General features: G+C 43.1%; 1 protein-coding gene across 1 annotated transcript; it reads right to left on the reverse strand.

Annotated features, from left to right (window-relative positions):
• Positions 1-368: 368 nt before the first annotated feature.
• LOC121457110 (immunity-related GTPase family M protein-like) lies at positions 369-9,488 on the reverse strand. Its single transcript, XM_041665783.1, has 2 exons — positions 9,073-9,488; positions 369-4,075 (listed from the first exon to the last, which is right to left on the reverse strand). Exon 2 carries the CDS (start codon positions 4,052-4,054, stop codon positions 2,915-2,917), a length of 1,140 nt encoding a protein of 379 aa, XP_041521717.1. The 5' UTR covers positions 4,055-4,075; positions 9,073-9,488; the 3' UTR covers positions 369-2,914.
• Between the last annotated feature and the right edge of the window lie 10,536 nt (positions 9,489-20,024).

A 20,024-nucleotide genomic window follows, 5' to 3' on the forward strand; every position in this document is an offset into this window, starting at 1 on the left:
TGCCCTCTTCTGGCCTGCAGACATACACACAGACAGAATATTGTATACATAATAAATAAATAAATAAATAAATAAATAAATAAATAAATATTATAAAAAAAACATTTGGGGGTGCCAGGAAGTGATGGAACAGGCTTTTAACCCCGGCACTCAGGCGGGAGAGGCAGGTGGATCTCTGTGAGTTCCAGGAAAGACTCAAAAGCTACACAGAGAAACCCTGTCTCAAAGGACCAATAAAAATAAATAAATAAAAATATTTGGGGGAACACAGGAATATGTGGAGGAAGGAAGGGGTGGGAGTGATATAAATACAGTAGTCATGTATGAAGTTATTAAAAATTAAAAAGAACAAAAACCAATACATATAGTTAGATAGTATACTCTTATTATTTATTTATCATAGAGATTAACACTACATGTATGTTACATGCAATACACAAAATATGTGTATGGTGAATATATAACATGTACATATATTTCTGTCTCTGTGCATAGAGAAGTATGTATACAGAGCAAGCAAGGAGAAAAATCTACATCTATGTTCTAGGACATAGAGAGAATTTACACCCTGCTGTCCCAGTCGGGCCCACAGTGAGCCACAGTCTGCATGTCAGTTTCCTCGGTGCTGGATCCAAACACATACAACCTGAGCAGCAACAGCCGCATGACTTTAAACGAGCAAGCTCACTTTCCCACAGTGAACACACTATAGCAGAATCTACACTACAAACTTGACTTCAACAATGATTTCTGAGCATCATCCGGATGACAAGCAAAACTTGAGTGATTTCTTTGCAGACCCTCCCTGTGAGTCTATCGAATTATGTAACAAAGGAATAAGAGGGTGGAAGGTGAGGCCAGGCAGAGCTGTGCTCACCCTCAATCCCAATCCCACCACCACTGAGACATCCTAGCCCAGCCCATCCTTACCCCAGCATTTAAAGTAGACCTCACTTTTCCATTTGAGTGATTCGTTTTTACAAAGTTCTTGTGCCAGAAAGATGATATAGTTGATGCGTTTTTCTCAACTAATACAATTACATTTTCTTTCTGTCTCAAAACAGATTTTGTTTGAACAATTTCTTTCTGGGTATCAAAACCCATGTGCTAGGCAAGCACTGTATTACTGAGCCACACCCAACCTTCTTCCCAGTGTTAATCAATAAAACTCCAATATACCCCTTTGCTATCACTGTACCTGTGAAGTTAATATGGAATGTCAAATTGTCAGGATCTAGAATAACTATGGAATTTCCGTGAAAGAGTTTCTAAACTTGGCTCACTGTGGTTGGAAGACCCACTCTGAACGTGGATGGTTTCGTTCTATGGACTGAGGCCTTGGGCTGAGTGAAAATAAGAACATGAGCCAAGGAGCAGTGTGCCTCTCTCTCTCTCTCTCTCTCTCTCTCTCTCTCTCTTTCCCTCCCTCCCTCCCTCCTGCCCGACTGTATACACAATGTGACCAGCTGCCCTATGCTCCTATTGTGATGATTGTCTTTTATCTATCATGGGCTGTACTGTCCAACTACCAGGCAAAAATAACCCCTTCCCGGCACAAGTGGCACGGAAGCAGGCATGGTGGGGTGTGACTTTGGTAATGGCTGGAAGAGGAAAGTATTTAGTGTTGTGAAAGAAAGAAGTGGAGGGCACAGAGATGACAGTGTTATTCCCAGATCACAGGGTCCCCCAAACCACCACAGAGTCCGCACTCATATGAAAAAGCAAAGAGCGTTTATTCCGGCTCCAGCTTGGACCCTCCACCCATCTGACAGGACAGTGAGTCATAAAAAACCAGCTAGGGTGTGGTTCTTAACACAGCAGAGGTTGAGGTGAAGGGATTCCTAAGGTTCAGGACCCCTGACTGGATGACATTTGTCTATGGGTGTCTTGGTGAAAGGGGGTGGGTGTGTGCTGGGCTAAGGGACATCTGGTGATGTTGGAATCTACATCTACAATGGTTGGAACATTAGGCATTTCCTTTGGAACATTTGGTATTTTGCCTTTAAAAGGAACATTCCTGGGTGGAGACTGTGTGCTCTGTTTGTGATCTTTCCCCAAACCAGGTATTGCTTTAGGGTAAACTGAAACTCAGGCCTATTGTTTGAATGGTAGGGCTGGGCCCTCCAACAGCACACTGACATCCATTGAGAGGGGGAATGAGAAAAAAGATGTAACAGCACACGGAGAAGCATCTGTCTTAAATAAACACAAACACACACAACTGAGCGAAATGGGAAAGCTCCGTGAGGAAGGGAGAAGGGTCTATGTGTCTGGATAGGGGTTTGACCTGGAGAGTTAGGGAAGGATGAAGAAGTTCAGATCCAATAGGAGATTGTGGGTGCGAAGTGTGAGGGGCCATGACATTCGTGGCACCACTAGGGGTAGTGTGGGGGACCTAGAAGTCTTCCAGTCAGCGCGTTGTGAATCCCGTGACCAGTGGTACAGAGTTAAATCCCTCTCTTTACACATCCGAGGACAGGTCAGAGAACAGGCCTCTACTAGCCATGTTTTCAGACAGTGGGCAGGAACAAGCTCTTCCTCATTCCCGAAGGATGCTCCACCTCGCACGAGAGGGAATAATAGAGAGAGGAAAGACAGAAGCAAAAACTAAGAGGCCTCTAAGAGAAACTACATCAGTCATAGGTGCCAAGGTGACCATGTGTCAAACGTGAAATTCTGGGCAATTCGAAAAAGGAAATGTCTCCTAAATTGGAATCCCAGACAGTTCAATTAAAATAAAATTAAATAAATGGTAAAAAGCAAAACCCATGGCGCTGTTTCCTGAGGGGGACGCCCATCAAGAAAGTCGGCCTATTAGCCTCAAGGAACTTGAAACCCATACAGCAAATAAGTTCAACTGGGGGTAGATGTCGGGTAGAAAGCTGGGGAGAGAACCTCGGTTAGCCTGCCCTTCCTAAGGAAGGAGAGTTTCCTTCAAGATTTTTCTCAGAATTTCCTTGGTTTTCTCAGCAGCTTCATCAAGTACACGTGCCTGTTGCCTGTGTGTTGAGTCAAAACAGCAAAGGACAAAGTTAACAGCTCGAACGGGCAAATGGTACAACTCAGACAGTGTCGAGCCATCTTGTTGGTGATCCTGTATAACCTGAGGCTGATTCATAGTCAGAGCCACCTGGTGGAGAGATTTTTCATCCACACCAAAGTTTTCTTGGAAGACTTTCCGACACTCTACCAGCTTATTTGGATCCGAGATTCCTAAACCTTCCTGTAAATTATTCTCCTTTATGATCCCTTTAATGGATTCCACTTTCTTACTAATAATCTCCTCACAGATTCGGAAAAGGGTTGCGAAGAGACCATGATACCTGATGCTATGGAGGTCTTCGGTCAGTGTTATTCTAAGCTTAGGGAAATCGAGAGAATCAGGACTAAAGTTGGATACTAGGAATATGGGGGGCTCCTCCACCCCCTCCTTCTGGAGGTTTTCCTGGATGTTCTTTTGGATGGTCTCCTGTAGCTGGAGTTCTGGGAGGGCACTTGTGTCGAGGTCCCTGTCCAGCTTTGTCCAGACGACATAGAACCTCCTTCTCATGCTCTGCATGGCTTTGGCCAGCTTCACATGATTCGAACTGAACTGCTCAGAAGCAATGATGATGATCAGGTCATATTTGCTGAAGTCCATCTCCTCCAGGTAGTTCTCCATGCTCAGGGATGTGACCCCTGTGCCAGGCAGGTCCCACAGATCCACATTGGGAAACTTGGAGGAGGAGTATAGGACTGGTTTCTGGGTGGTCCTCACCACCCCAGTGGGAGCTGAATCCTCTTCCTCATGTCCAATCTCCCTAAGAGCATTGATGAAGGATGACATGCCATTGCCGGAGTCCCCAGTTACAGCAATTTTCACTGTTTTTCTTGATGCTTCCTGTTTGATCTCCTTGACTGCAGAGATGACATCTACCCAATTCCCTTTTTCCACAGCAGTCTCCATATTCTTGACAGCTTTCACAGATAAATCACCTTTTTCTTTGTTAATGGCTATAGCATCGGAGAAGCATGTAAATTCTTTATCCTCAGGGGATCCAGCTGCCTCTTCCATGTTGGTGAACAATGGAGCAACCTGCAGATACATTAGGAAGGGAATTAAGGATGGCTGTGAACATGGGTACCTACAGGAAACACTGTTCTTCGTCCAGGCTTTCACATCCACAGAGAATCCTACACCACGACCTGCTGACTACAGAGCAGGCTGAGCCCTCCTGTCCACGAGCACATTTCTTTGACAGCGAGGATAGCTCTGTAGCTGTTACTGCAACACTGAACCCCAAAGCTAAACATTGGAATGCCAGGCAGTTCTCTCTTGGGTACAAATGTTCATACTCACCCCTTCCTGGTTGCCAGGACTACCGAAGACATGCGTTCAGAGCAGGGAACAGCCTGTGCCAGCTCCCTGCCTGGAGGACCCACAAGTCTTCATTACACTCATCCTACATCCGTGGCTGTTTGTTGCTTTGCACTTGGGAAAGTGCTTTTCCTTTCCCGAGAGGTGGCCAGTGGTAGAGGCACAACCAATGCACTACTACACACCAGGCTCAACAGCAAAGCCTCATAGTCTCCAGATCATCGCATTCGGGGCTGAAGAGATGACTCAGTGGTTAAGAGCACTGGCTGTTTTTGCAGAGGACCTGGGCTTGGTTCCCACACCCACATGGTGGCTCACAACCACCTGTAACTCCGAATCCAGGGATTCCACAGCCTACTTCTCGACTCCAAGAGTACCCGTATGCACATGTGCACATACAGACACTCAGGCACACATACACATAAAATTGTATGTTTAAAAATGCTATACAAATTCCACCAATTTTAATTGAGAATATGGGTTGTCTGTTACCACTGCTGCTATTTTTATTAACAGAGATTGAAATTCTTCTGTGAACAGGCTTTAATGTTTTTATTAGCATATATATTTTGTGTTTGTTTTTGTTTCGAGTCAGGGTTTCTCTGTGTAGCCCTAGCTGACCTGGAACAACTTCTGTAGACCATCCTGGCCTCACACCCAGAGATCTTTCTACCTCTACCTTTCTGCGAGTAAAGATATGTGCCAACACACTCACCATTTTTGGTATAGATTAGTACTATGCACTGGGTATTATTATGACATTTGCACACACGAGCACCATGTGTTTTATTATATTCTCCTTCACCTGGGAACCTTTCGAGCCTTCCTCCTGGTCCCAGGGATGTCTCTCCTCTTCCCAGCCTGTTCCCCTTCTACTCTCATAGTTGGTTTTTAGATATCTGTGGGTGTTTTTCTCCTGTGGCCCAGTGTGTTTCCTTTGACTGTTTACAAAGCAGGAGTGAGAATTGGCTTACAGCAGCACATGCATCTTCTCAGTGGCTGCAGACCTGAAGAAAACGTCCCTTCTTCCTTCACCACCCATTTGGTGTGTCCAAATCCTCAGGGAGGACTATGGTCTCACCTTATCCTTCTGTTTCTATGACAAGATGTCAAAGGGCCCAATTGTGTGGGGATCTTTTACAAGTACCCAAGGCTCCAATAGGTTCAAAAGTGCAAGAGGCACACCATGTCCAGAAGTCAGCATTCTACACACACACACACACACACACACACACACACACACACACACAAAAGCAGCCATGCTTCCTATAGGTTTGTTTGTTTGTCTGTTTGTTATGGAAAGAGACAGGGATTTTCTGTGCGTGCAGCTTTGGAGCCTGTCCTGAAACTCGTTCTCTAGAGTAGACTGGCATCAAACTCACAGAGATCCTCCTATCTCTGCCTCCAAAGTGCTGGGGACTAAAGGCATGTGCCACCATTGCCCAGGTACTTCCTACAGTGTTTTCATGCTTCTCTTGTCTCCTGAGCTTCCTTGAGCCCTGGGAAGGGCTGATAGAGATACAGATGTCTCACTTTGATGGGGAATCAATCATATTTCTGTTCCTGACTAAGTCCTTACCATGACACTGGAAGTATTTTGAGGGCAGGATTGGGAAGGATAACCTTTCAACATCAAGGATGGAGGGTGTGGGGGCTGGAGAGACGACTCAGGTTAAGAGCACTTACTGCTCTTCCATAGGACCTGACTTCAATTCCCAGCATCCATATCAGGTAACTCACAACCTCCTGTAACTCCAGCTCCAGATATCTGACACCCTCTTTGGGTCTCCTGGGGGCACTGTACAAATGCGCCTATACTCCACACAGACACATGTACACAAAATTTAAAACAATAAGAAACTGTGCACGGTGGTACACACTTTAATCCCAGCACAAAGAGACAGAGGCAAGAGAATATCTGTGGCTTCCAGGTTAAACAGTGAGGTCTACAGAGTGATACATTTTCTAAAAAACAAGAATAATAATAACTAGTTTTTAAAAGATGGAGGATGTGGAATGCAAACACCCATACACGGCAGAGGAAGCACTAGAGTGTTCGCCTTCTGGAGTGGACGCTGGGACATATCAGTGTGCAGTCAGGACTCCAACCACTTTTCAGTGCCACACCAAATCTCAAGATGCTAGACAGCAGCATATACCTTATCCCACAGTTCTCAGCTGAAAGCCCTAGCTGGGTCAGGCGTGTGCAATCCCACAGTTATGAGTCATTGAAGTGGCTCTTACCCTTGAAGTTTTATTTTCTTGCTTGTGGGAATGAAACTAAAAGCATTTGAAACTCAACGCCACATATTTGAGAGATTTCCTGTCAGTCTCACATACTTCCTCTGTCCTTTAATGGTCTCTCTTCCAGCCAGTGTAGCCAGAACTACAAAAAGAAACCCTGTCTTAGGAAGGAAGGGAGGGAGGGAGGGAGGGAGGGAGGGAGGGAGGGAAGAAGAAAGGAAGGGGAAGGCAGAGATTGAAGGAGGAAAGGGGGGGGGGAGAGAGAGAGAGACAGAGAGAGAGAGAGAGAGAGAGAGAGAGAGAGAGAGAGAGAGAGAGAGAGAGGTCCCTGCCAGACTTACTCTTGGGTCCTGTGAATGGACTAGAATTGTGCCCAAATGTGCACCCTAGATATCCAGGGCTCTCGACTGTGCAAGGGGCTTCTCAGGCACCCTTAAGTCTTTGGTACTGGTTTTTGCTCTGTTTCCCAGTGGCAGCATCCTCTGCCTCCCTTGCTCATCTTCAGAGAAGGACTGTAATGCCTGCAGCACAGCTCTGCTAGCCACACTATGTCAGCCCAAGGAGCTGGCTGCAGGCTCCACATAGGGCAGGCTGACACCTCCTCCTGAGTCCCCAAAGCATCAGGCTTGGTGAATTGTGGACAACTTCCTAAGTCCCTAGTTCTCTGCAGATTACTGGAGTAGTTACTTTTCTCACTCCTGGGACTCAATACCAGCAGGAGTCCTGGAGAGGCTTCCTGTGAACTGCTGCAGATACCACTGCTCAGACCCTGACAAGGCATTGTCTAGAGCCAGCCCTTCAGTGTTCAGCCAGGAGTTCAAATGGCCCAGGCTAACCTATTTGAGGGTGCAGTTCAATTTATGCCTCTAGGTCTCTGGTTTGCTCCTGGGCACATGGCTTAGACAAAAGTCCAGGGGGATGAGAAACAGGCCCTCCTGGCTCACACCCCTGTGGCCACACCTTCCCTGCCCTGCTGGGCTGTACCCTCTCTGACCAGGATCCAAAACAAGCCCTTCTCCCTTAACCTGCCTTCTCTCAGGAATTTTGACACAGCCAATGCCATAGCACATCCTGCTATTTTACAGAGCATATTTCCGTTGTTGCATTTATTGATTTCTTGTGTTGAAGGTGTGCCAGACACACAGGTAAGTTACAGGACCCTTGTGGCCTACAGTTCTCTCCTTCTCCCATGGGGTAATGGAGATCAAGCTCAGGTAGCAATCAATCACTTTTACCCATTTAGCCCCCTCACTAGCCCACTATTATAGACTAATAAAAAGTATACATTTTAAAATGTAAATCACTGTCTACTAAAGCCCGTGCTGGTATAAAACTCACTGTGTAACTTTGAACTGAATCTTCTGTCCCTCTTCCCAAATGCTATGACCAGAAGTGGGATCCACCTCACCCAGCTAAATTATACGTATACTGAAAAATCACCACTTGAAAAGATTGCCCAAACGGGACCACCTTTAGTTCCTTCTGGTACCAGTGACCTTTAGCCTCCCTCAGTGGGGCTTCCAGAGCTGTAGGAACCAGCCTACACTAGCTATGGTTCTGAGCTGTGAAGAACTTGTGTGAACAGATCATATTGGACCTCCACCCCCACTTTGTTCTTCCTACCTTCACTAGTAGGGGACACAGGGAATTTCTAGGTGCTGTGTATTCCAGGAAAGTGTGATCTACCCCAAAAATGTTGGGAATGGCGTTGGACCCAGCATACAAGCTCTGGGAAGGTGGTATGATTTAAATTACCCAACAATATGGACACTCTAAAGCTCCATGAAGGATGGTGTCTGTGGGGTCTGTTTCTCCAATGCAAATGAAATACTTGATCTGGGTTTTTTGTTGTTTTTGTTGAAATTTGATTTTTTTGATAGTTTGTTTTTGGTTTGCTTGTCCTAAAAGGGTCAGTGAGATTACTTAGCAAGTAAACATACTTTGCACGAAGCCTACAAACAAGCCTTACCCTGAGATCGATTGTAGAAAAAATCAACCCCACAAATTGTCCCCTGACCTTCACAAGCAAACAGACACACACAGACGACCACTAAATAATTGATTCTTAAAATATTGAACAGAGCTATACAAAACAAGAGTTTATTTAGAACCTCACTGCTCCAAGTCTCAGTCTCCGTGTGCTCTGAATAAGAACCAATCCTGGCACAACCCCATCGTGCCAGGGGGAAGTTCTGATCCAGGACTCAGCCAGAGGCTGAGAGACAGAACAAAAGCCCACCTGCTTTCTCTAAACTAGGTCCCTTCAGAAGACCCACAAAGCCAGGGATAGGCAGATAAAAAAGGGCTAGTGGGATGGAAGGACTCGACTCAACCAAAACATCAGGATCTCTGGTCCTGAAGATAGTCAGGGCAGGGCCTGCTGCTCAGGATCCCCAAGAGGATCACCAGACCCCAGCAGCCTGCCCTGAGCAGTTTATAACCCAAGCTGCACTTAGGAGTCTCTCACCTACCTGCTCAGAAGCCTTAGAAAACTGGAATCCAGTCCAGAATGTTCAGGAGGGAGAGAATAGAGGTGAGGGGACCTCCCGGGAAGAGCGAGTACAGGAGCTAGAGCAGCTGGAGGGCAGCCTGAGCTCCTGGGTTTCCTCAGACCCTGCAAACTCTGGATCATGCTCCAACTCCTCACTTGTAGGTATGAGCCCTGCCTGCCTCCCACATGGGAGGGGGCCCCTGCCGGAGCAGCTTTCAGTTTCAATTCCTGGAAATGGCTGGTTTGCAGGACTCAGCTGCACAGGCTCCAAATCTCCTTCAGAGAGGGAGGAGTTCTGTCAGAAGGCCAGGCTTGGGGGTGGGAAGTCATCCCAGGAACAGTGGCATCCAAACTGCAGTCAGAGCCTCCTGGTGTGACCCCAGGCCCCATTCCTGGAGCCCCTGCCCGCTCTGCAGCCAACCTCTTCACACCCAGTGAGAGAGGGCTGCAGACACTTCTCAAGTCTGCTCACAGCTGCTGTCCCTGCTCACTGCCTGTCTCTCATCTTAGCTCACAAAGGAAGTAGGATCAGGAGTTCAAGGCCATCTGTTACTAAATTTGTTTGGAAGCCAGCCTGGGACACAAGAGACCCTCTGTACACACACTCACACACACACACACACACACACACACACACACACACTCTCTCTCTCTCTCTCTCTCTCTCTCTCTCTCACTCAGTCACACACACACGTCTACTTGGGGTTGGAGGTAGCTGGAGAAATGGCTCAGCAGTAAGAGCACTTATTTATCTCCTAGAGAACCATCTTCTCAGCATCTTCTCAGCGCCATATCAGGAGCTCACACCTGCCTGTAACTCCACACAGCCTCGGAAGTCACCCACACACCATGGCATACCCAGACACGGACAAATGTGCATAGGGAAAAACCTCTTTTAAAAAATTCTCTGTAGGGCATTTGTAACCAGGGGACAGGGCAGGAAAATAATGACGGCACAGTGACACAAATCAAACAAAATAGAAAGATGACAGTTTGTTCCCTCTTACTTTTCTGAGAAACTGCAGCTCTCAATAGAGAGTTAGGAAATCCTGTGTGGCCAAACAGCCGAGGGACAAGGATAGGAAGGGACAAAGTCAACATAGGCTGATAATGTGCTTTAATATTGGACAACAGTGAAGGGCAGCCGGGAATCCTCCTAGGGAAATGCAGCCCTCTTTGCAGCTCTCTTTGCAGGTTGCAGATGTGGACCTGGGCTGTGGGGTGGAGGTGTTTCATCTACCCCCTGGTCAGAGTGAAATGTCCTCCAAGACCTCCACACATGTCCTCAAGCGGGGGCATTAAGCATGTAACTACTGACCGGATGTGGTGGTACGTGCCTTTAATCCCAGCACTTGGGAGACAGAGGCAGATGGATCTTGTTTATTTCAAGGCCAGCCTGGTCTATATAGCCAGTTCCAGGACAGCCAGGGCTACAGTGTGAGACCCTGTCTCAGATGACAAACAAAATAGATTGCAATTACCCCAAGCACACTTCTCCTTCAGATAAGCACTTTGTCCTGGAAAGAACCCTGGGAAGTTGGGAGTGGGGCCCAGTTGGCAGTTGCTCTCCCTGTCCTGCACAAAGCCCAGGGTTCCATCCTTGGTACTGCAGAAACCTGGGCATGATGGGCACATCAGCACAAACTTGTAATCCCACACTTGAGAGGTTGAGGCAGGAGGATCAGAAATTCAAAGACATCATTGCCTGTATCCCAGGATGTGTGAGACCCTGCCTCAAAACAGCAACAGCAGCAGCACCAAGAAGAATAGGAACTTCTGAGTACTTCCTGCTGAAGAACATATCAAGCGCGGCCTAGCTTAGGACACGTGGAAGCAGAGCTGACACTTTTTTTCATCCTCTCGTCCTCCACAGTCAACTAGCCAGATGCTGACTATACTGAGTGTTCGGGATCCCAGTGGAGCCAGGAGCATCTCTCTGGATGAGGTTTTAAGCACAAAAACTGTATCCTGGTTGAATATACCTCAGTAAATAAGATTAGTTAGCCAGGCTGAGCTTTAATCACAGCACTAGGGAGGTATGAAAACAGACGTAAAAAAAAGAAATCCCACACTAGCTCAGAATTGAGTATAATAAAGGGTTATTTATTTAGGGATAGACTCACATATCACAGTTCTCTGCTACAACAGGGAACAACAACCGAATCCAGCAGCCGGAAGAGAGAGAGAGAACACGTGCTTTACATGGGCATTTATAGTATAAGAAGCCATGCCCAAGTTGGCGGGTAACTTAAAAGCTACTGGCTGAAGGATTTCCTACAGCACCTCCCCCTTTTGTTTAAAAAAGAGAATTCTGAGCCTAATACAAACGTTATATACAATAAGAAGAAATATCAAGTATAAAAATTAGAATTACAACCAGCATAAACAATATCAAGCAAGAAACATGATAAATGTTTCAAAATAATTATTCTATCCTAAGAAGTCTAAGTCTTGTATTATAAATAACTTGACCAAGTCATGAGAGGAAAGTCACTACAACTATGTAGTCTTCAACTCTATCGATTCCTGAGAAGGGAAATAATATTACTTGAGTAAACAGGAAGTGCAATCAAGCAACTTCCAAAATGTGCAACAAATGACAGGAACAACTGGTTAGCTAGGCAATCACCCAAAGTCTCATTTGCATCCTTGGAGCAACCAACTTTGGATGAAGCCTAGAGTAAAGGACAGACCATTTTCAGAGGCACGAAAACTTTCAAAATCGTCTTACTCTGTCTTGGCAAATTTTGACAGTCTTCTTTCTTGTATCCTGCTTGTCCTTTCTGGAAATCATGCATTCTGTCAGTGGTCAATGCATGGACAGCTCCTTGCCCAAAGGCCAGTTTTGCCAAGAAGAATACAAGCTCCAAGTGGAGTGTCTTCAGTGTTCAACATTCTCTCCGGAGAAATTGTCTCAAATCAACGGAACCCTGTGTTATTAAAATACCATATTCTACAGCTCTTTGAAGTGGTTGAAGATTACCTATCTATGTGGAATACAATCTCTATGTATCTAAAGAACCTGATTAACTATAAGTATGACAAACATGGATGACTATAGACCTATAATTCTTAATACCTATATAACTTATTATTCATATTAGAATATTAAACAATCTTTAAACAAATGAGAACAATGATCTCAAAATGTAAACAATGTATAAGTATCTTGATCAGAGGTTGAAATGTATATTGCAATATGACAAATCCTAAAATTGTATCAATATACAAAATGTCTTAAGCAAAGGTAGAAGTTTGCATGCATACAATATGATAAAATAGCTTTGCCTAGGTATACAAATATTGTAAACAAAAATAGGTACATATTCAATATACTTTAAATTTTTATCAATATACAAGAATCTATACCAATGTATATTGTCTATAAATAACAGCTAACATGTATTCACTCTATTACTCACTATTATTATTAGTGTGAGTGAGCTCACACTAATCTATTATCCCATTCCAATTTCCCTCTTTTTTCATTTTTTTATATTTATTTATTATGTATACAGTGTTCTGTCTGCATGTATGCCTGCAGGCCACAAGAGGGCGCCAGATCTCATTACAGGTGGTGGTGAGTAACCATGTGGTTACTGGGAATTGAACTCAGAATCTCTGCAAGAGCAGTCAGTGCTCTCAACCACTGAGTCATCTCTCCAGCCCCTCCCTCTTTTTTCAAAGAGATTCCTGATCCTACATAATTGATGTCCCTAACTGTGAGGACAAACTTTATTGGGACAGGGGAAGTTGTCTTCTAGAATTACTTCAAGTTGTCATGGGGTTGATGTTCTTTCTATGTGATCCTGTGAAAGTAAATGATGGTTAAGTTACAAGATTACTGTCTGGTAAAATTGCAAATAGTCTCTGAGTATTCAGTATGGTTTTTCTGAGGATACTATTTGGAGTTCTGGTAAAAAAAAAAAAATGCACCATTTCAGTTAACCAAGTTGGAACGATTGTGAGCAAATGGTACCCAAAACAGTTCTTATAGCAGCACTATGAGCAACATGACGTCATATCAACCAGGTGGAGTCGTTGTTGTGGGGCCCCATCTTTTGAAATTCTTTCTTCTTTCTGTCCCATACCAGATGGTTCCTACATGAGACAGAAACTATGGATTTTTTTTTGTTGTTTAAAACATGCTTGGATCTAGAGAAGAACAGAGCCGTTGTCCAACTCTAAAACCAGCTTTGATTTTTCAAGCGAGTCATGACTATTATTATATATATATTCAGTGATTCTTACCCTCAGATGACCTGTCCTCATAAGTCATAATTCTCTTTACTTGGTGATCCTATCTAGATAGTTATTTTTCCTCTTTAGACATATAGAGTCCAGGGTCTCTTGACTTTTTGAAGATGAGTATTTTGCTGCAAAGTCAAGAACAGAACACTGCCCAACCCCTATGAGGCTTCCTTACTTTCTGTGTGGTTGTCATCTCTGTGGATGAGCCGTCATTTCTATTTCTCAAGAAGTTTCTCTTTTTCAAAACAAGTCTTTATTAACTTTGATGGTATCCATAGCTTTTCTTCTCCTGTGGAAAGAAAAATGAAAACCCTTCCCCAGAGTAGTATATCTCCTGGTTTCCATTATGAGGTCAAAACATCCTTGAAATGTACCAGCTGATTTAATTCAGAAGATTTTTCTATTATCCAATGTCTCTCTGCTGCTGTTATTCCTTTCTCATTAGCTTTAAGAAAATTCAATGTTAATAAAACATTATGTAATCTATTTCTGGTGGTATTTTCCATTCCTTTCTGTTTTTTTAACATATACTTTATACTTTGATTTGATCTTTCTATAACTGCCTTGTTGCGGGAGGTCCTCCCACTCCTCCAGCCTATCACCGCTGAGGTACCAGCCCACTGGGGCGTGGTTTCTCCCTTTAAAAAAGCGGCCACTTCCCTCTTCTCGCTCTCTTCACTTCCTGCTCCGCCTGCGACTAGACTCCTTTCCTGGTTGAGAAGAGGGCTGTTGCCTGGGACAGTGATCTGTAAGTTTTTTCCCCTTTAAATAAATACCACCCTAATAATCATAACCCCGAATTGGTGTGGCATTGTTTGTGACTTACGCCTTCATTTTGGCGCCCAACGTTTGGTTTTAGAACCTCTCCTTTCCCCACTCGCAGCCGCGAGTTCGGCTTGGCGGCCCCAAGTTCGGCTTGGCGGCTGCGGGCTTGGCGGGTGCAAGTTCAGCTTGGCGGCCGCGGGCTTGGCGGGCTCTAGTTCGGCTTGGCGGGAGCCCCTCCTTCCTCAGCCGCCAGAGGCCTTGGACTCCCCACGTGGATTTAAACTCCACAGGCCCGCGCAGTCTCTGGCCGCCTGGTTTGCTCTTTTCTGCGTCATTTTTAAATCTCCCTTGCAAGTACAGCTCTTAAGTGGCACAAACCAGAGCACGTGGTTGCTGAAAGCTGCAACCCCTCAGGGTGACTTGTTCCGTCTCAGGAATTGATTTAATTAGATTTATTTTGTTGAGAAACTTGCATTTTCCAGTTTTTAACATCTACTAAGGCACTGAAACAGGACCATGTTTTCACCGCGACTCTGCAACAGCGCCACCTGCTGGATAATAGGTAATATTGCAGTTTTTGTTTCTAACGCAAATTTTACTGCTTTGTTTTCACTAATACAATGGATTAGTAAATTTATATTTACTAATACAATGAATTACATCATACAAGGTTTATATGATTATGGGGATACCTTAATTTGCTTGTTACTAGCCTTCAGTTTTCTTTTCCATATTCTATCATTAAGGAAGAATATGGCACTACTAAGAACGATTGAATCTTTACGTACTAATAATGAACAGAAGAATATGGCACTCCTAAGAATGATAGAATCTTTACGAACTAATAATGAACAACTAATTGACAGGATTAAAATTATTGAAAATCAGAGGTTATCTGAACAAGTGGATACTATGACAGACAAAATTGATTCCATATCCAAGGGTATTAGAAAGTTACCTGAAAGGGTTCAGGCTGTTGAATTTGACGTTCAGACTTTATCACAAAGTTTTGATAAGGTAACAGACAGAATGTACCTCCAAGATGGGAATCTACATGATATACAAGAAAAGTTTAAGGAGGACATGTTATCTTTGAAGGAAAAAATTAAAGCTTTGGAATCACAGGTGCAGAATGGGGACCAAAAAAATTAATACCTCAGTGAAATCACTGGAAATATATACAGGTCAGGAGATTCAGGATTTAAGAGAGACAATAATAAAAAGACTTGAAATGATTGAAGAAATGATTGCAGCTGGTGAACAGAGTAAGGAGGCACAAGGACAGGATACAAGGCCTCCACCAGCTATTAGAACTGGCTTACCCAGGGTTCTAGCGACATACCCTATACTTAATTCTGAAAAAGCATCAACTTCTAAAGGCTCAAAGGGAGTCAGAGAAGCTAGATGGACGCCAATAGCAATGAATGATCTGAAAGAAATTAAGCAAGCTGTTGTTAATTTTGGCTTGCACAATGCATATGTAAAGGAAATGATAAGGACTTGGGCTTCTAATGCTAGAGCTACTCCCCATGATTTCCATCAGTTAGTGTCTGCAGTTTTAGATAATGGACCTTCCTTGATGTTCGGAATTTATTTCAGAGAAGAATCCAAACATATGGAACAGCAAGGAAGAGCAAAAGGTATTGAGGTTTCCCAAGATCAAATTCTTGGTGCAGGAGAATATGCTGATCCACAGGTCCAAGCTCTTTATGACAATGAAGTACTGTGTCTATGTCACCAAGCAGCTTTAAATGCTTGGAATAGGATACAAGATCCAGCAAAAAGGGTTGAATCATATACCAGAATTAGGCAGGGACAGAGAGAACCCTTTATTGACTTTTTGCAAAGATTAATTAAGGCTCTGGACATAGGGGTAACAGACCCAGAAGCTAGACGAATCCTTCTTGAATCTCTAGCTTTTGAGAATGCAAACATAGAATGCAAAAAGATAATTGGGCCTTTAAAGTCTAGATCAGCACCTATGGATGAATGGATTCAGCATACGATGAATGTTGAGACGTTTAGCTATAATGATGAATCTTGGGTAGGAGAAGCGATTTCCAAAGCAATGAGGAGACATCAAACTGCCAGGTGTTTTAATTGTGGTAAATTAGGACATTTGCAAAGGAATTGCAGGCAAAGAATTTCTAGGAATAATATCTCTTCTGGGAATGACAAAAATAGGAGACCTCGGCCTTCAGGTATATGTAGGAGATGCGGTAAAGGCAGGCATTGGTCCAACGAATGTAGGTCAACAACAGACAGACGGGGCAATCCGATATCATCGGGAAACTCCTTGGGGGGCCTCTTGCAGGCCCCCAAGCCAACAGTAGCCCAGTCATTCCCAGTCACAGTGGAGAACGTGCCTCACCAAGAAAATTAAAAGCTCCAATTTCTGCTGTAAAAAGTAATACTGGTCTAAATGAAGAATTACGTGTGGAGGATGAGTCAAAAAACCCAATAGGACAGAGTAAACGTATATTTTGGCAGACTTCTATTAATGATCAAAGACCAAAGCTAAGAGTCTGTATAAATGGCACTTTATTGAAGGCTTATTAGACACAGGTGCGGATGTAAGTATCATTACCCCAGAATCTTGGCATCCGAATTGGCCTCTTCAAGAGGTAGATGTTCAGTTCCTGGGAATTGGAACCCTATCTCGTGTAAAACAAAGCACAAGATGGGTTGAATGCATAGGGCCCGAAGGGCAAATAGGAAGACTAAGGCCATATATAGCCAATATTGCCATAAATTTATGGGGCCGTGACCTGCTACAGCAATGGAATACCCAGATTAACATTCCTGTATTTCCAGGAACTCATAATTCTGGGAAGGATATGATGAGGTATTATGGAAAAAGGTCACCAGCCATTCAGGCTGTACAAAAACATACAGCAAATACCAAACCTTTAGAGGTACCAACGGCCCTACCTTTAAAATGGCTAACTGAGAAGCCAATATGGACCAAACAATGGCCTCTAGCTGAAGATAAACTACAGGCATTGGAACAGCTGGTGCAAGAGCAACTAGATGCTCACCATATTGAAGAATCAACCAGCCCTTGGAATTCTCCTGTGTTTGTTGTAAAAAAGAAATCTGGTAAATGGAGAATGGTGACAGATCTAAGAGCTGTCAACAAAGTAATTCAACCTATGGGCCCACTACAATCTGGAATTCCTTTGCCTTCTCTGTTACCAAAAGGATGGCCTCTTATAGTTATTGATTTGAAAGATTGTTTTTTCACTATACCGTTACAAGAAAAGGATAGAGAAAAATTTGCCTTCACAGTGCCTACTTATAATAATTCTCAGCCTAAAAGGAGATATCAGTGGACTGTCCTCCCACAGGGTATGCTCAATAGTCCTACACTGTGCCAATATTTTGTAAGTAAGCCATTGGAAATAATTCGTAAACAATTCCCCAAGTCCATCATTTATCATTACATGGATGACATCTTATTATCTGATTCAAATAAAGATACTTTAGAAAGGATGTTTGAAGAAGTAAAGAAAGTCTTGCCTAGGTGGGGATTACAAATTGCCCCTGAAAAGATTCAAAGAGGAAATTCTATTAATTACCTAGGTTACAGAATAGGGTTAGAGAAAATTAAAACGCAAAAGGCACAAATTAGGAGAGACCGGTTAAAGACTCTTAATGACTTCCAAAGATTGTTAGGAGACATTTCCAGTCTACGACCAGCTGTTGGGATAACACCTGATCTAATAGTTCATTTAAACAAAACCTTAGATGGTGATAAAGATTTGAATAGTCCAAGAGAACTGACAGCTGAAGCAGAAAAGGAACTGACAATGATTGAGGAAAAATTACAGGAGGCACATGTGGATAGGGTGAACCCAAATCTTAGCTGCATCCTAGTCATATTGCCTTCCAGAATTTCTCCTACAGGGATTCTAATGCAGAGGGAAGATATTATTTTAGAGTGGATATTTATACCTAATAAACCAAGTAAAAAATTAAAAACTTATGTGGAAAAGGTCTCTGAATTAATTATAAAAGGTAAGCTGAGACTTCGTCAACTAGCAGGTATAGACCCAGCAGAAATTATAGTGCCTTTTACTACTGAAGAAATAAAAAAGTTATGGGAAGACAATGAACCGTGGCAAAGAGCTTGTGCTAACTTTTTGGGAGAAATTAATAGCAACTATCCCAAAAGTGATAGACTTAATCTCATAAAAAGAACTTCTTGGATTCTTCCTAGAATTGTACGTGATGCTCCAATAACTGGAGCCCGTACGTTCTATACTGATGCAAATAAATCAGGGAAAGCAGGTTACAAGTCAGATGAATTGAGTAAGGTGGAACAAAGCCCTTATAATTCTGTCCAGAAGGCAGAATTATATGCCATTCTTATGGTGCTAAGGGATTTTAAAGAACCTCTTAATATAGTTACAGATTCACAATATGCAGAAAGAATTATCTTGCATATTGAAACCGCTGAATTTATACCAGATGACACAGAGTTGACTTCATTGTTTATCCAGGTACAAGACATAATCAGGAACAGGCTTTGTCCGATGTACATAACACACATCCGGTCCCATACAGGTCTGCCTGGTCCTCTAGCCCAAGGCAATGCTGAGATTGATCAATTATTGATTAGAAGTGTGTTGCAGGCCTCGGAATTTCATAAGAAGCATCATGTCAATAGTAAAGGCCTAAAGAAAGAATTTTCCATTACTTGGCAACAAGCTAAGGACATTATAAAGAGATGCCCTACTTGTTCTTTCTATAATCAAACACCGTTGCCTGCAGGGAGTAACCCAAAGGGTACTAAGAGAAATGAAATCTGGCAGATGGATGTGTTCCACTTTATGGAATTTGGTAAATTAAAATATGTACACCACACCATAGACACGTATTCAGGTTTTCAATGGGCTACTGCCCTGAGCTCAGAAAAGGCTGATTCAGTAATCACACATTTATTGGAAGTTATGGCCATCATGGGTATACCTGCGCAAATAAAGACAGATAATGGTCCAGCATATGTATCTAAGAAAATGAAACGCTTTTTTGATTATTATAATATAAAACACATTACAGGTATACCAAATAATCCTACAGGTCAGGCAGTTATAGAAAGATCAAATCGTACTATAAAGGATATGCTGAACAAACAGAAAGGGACTCAAAATACCCCCAGAAATAGATTACATAATGCTTTATTAACCTTGAATTTTCTTAACGCTAATGAGAAAGGAACGACAGCAGCAGAAAGACATTGGATAATGGAAAAGTCTGCTGAACTAAATCAACCGATTTATTTCAAAGATGTGCTGACCTCTCAGTGGAAGCCAGGAGATGTGCTACGTTGGGGAAGGGGTTTTGCTCTTGTTTCCACAGGAGAAGAAAAATTGTGGATACCATCAAAATTAATAAAGTTTCGATTTGAAGAGGAGAAACCTCTTGGAAAGGAGAAATGACAACTCATCCACAATGATGATATTCATACAGGTGGTAAGAAAAACATAGAATGGGGGCAGGGTTCTGTTCTTATCTCCACAGGAAAACACTCATCTTTGAGAAATTCAAGGGACCCTGGATGTTTGGATACTGACAGATGGAAAAATACCTGCCCAATCGGAAATATCAAGACAACTGAATAGATTGTGTAAGTAATATTAAACCATATTTCTAAATTTATAAAGCTGGTTTTGAAGTTGGACTCTGGCTCAGTCCCTCTCCAATTCCAAGCCTGTTAGTAAGAGAAAAACCCAGAGTTTCTGGAGTTTCTGTCTCATGTCAAGAGCCATGATATGGGACAGAAAGAAATATGAGTTTAGAAAACATCTTTGCTTTTCTTCATATCTATCATACTTTTCATTGAATATATCTATCATGTCTTTCATTGAATATATATATGTCTATATATGTCTATATGATTAATGTTTAAGTTTT

Source organism: Microtus oregoni, unplaced genomic scaffold, assembly GCF_018167655.1.
Source record: "Microtus oregoni isolate MIOR12 unplaced genomic scaffold, Mior012 000015F_ref0000493, whole genome shotgun sequence".
Classification (NCBI taxonomy): Eukaryota; Metazoa; Chordata; class Mammalia; order Rodentia; family Cricetidae; genus Microtus; species Microtus oregoni.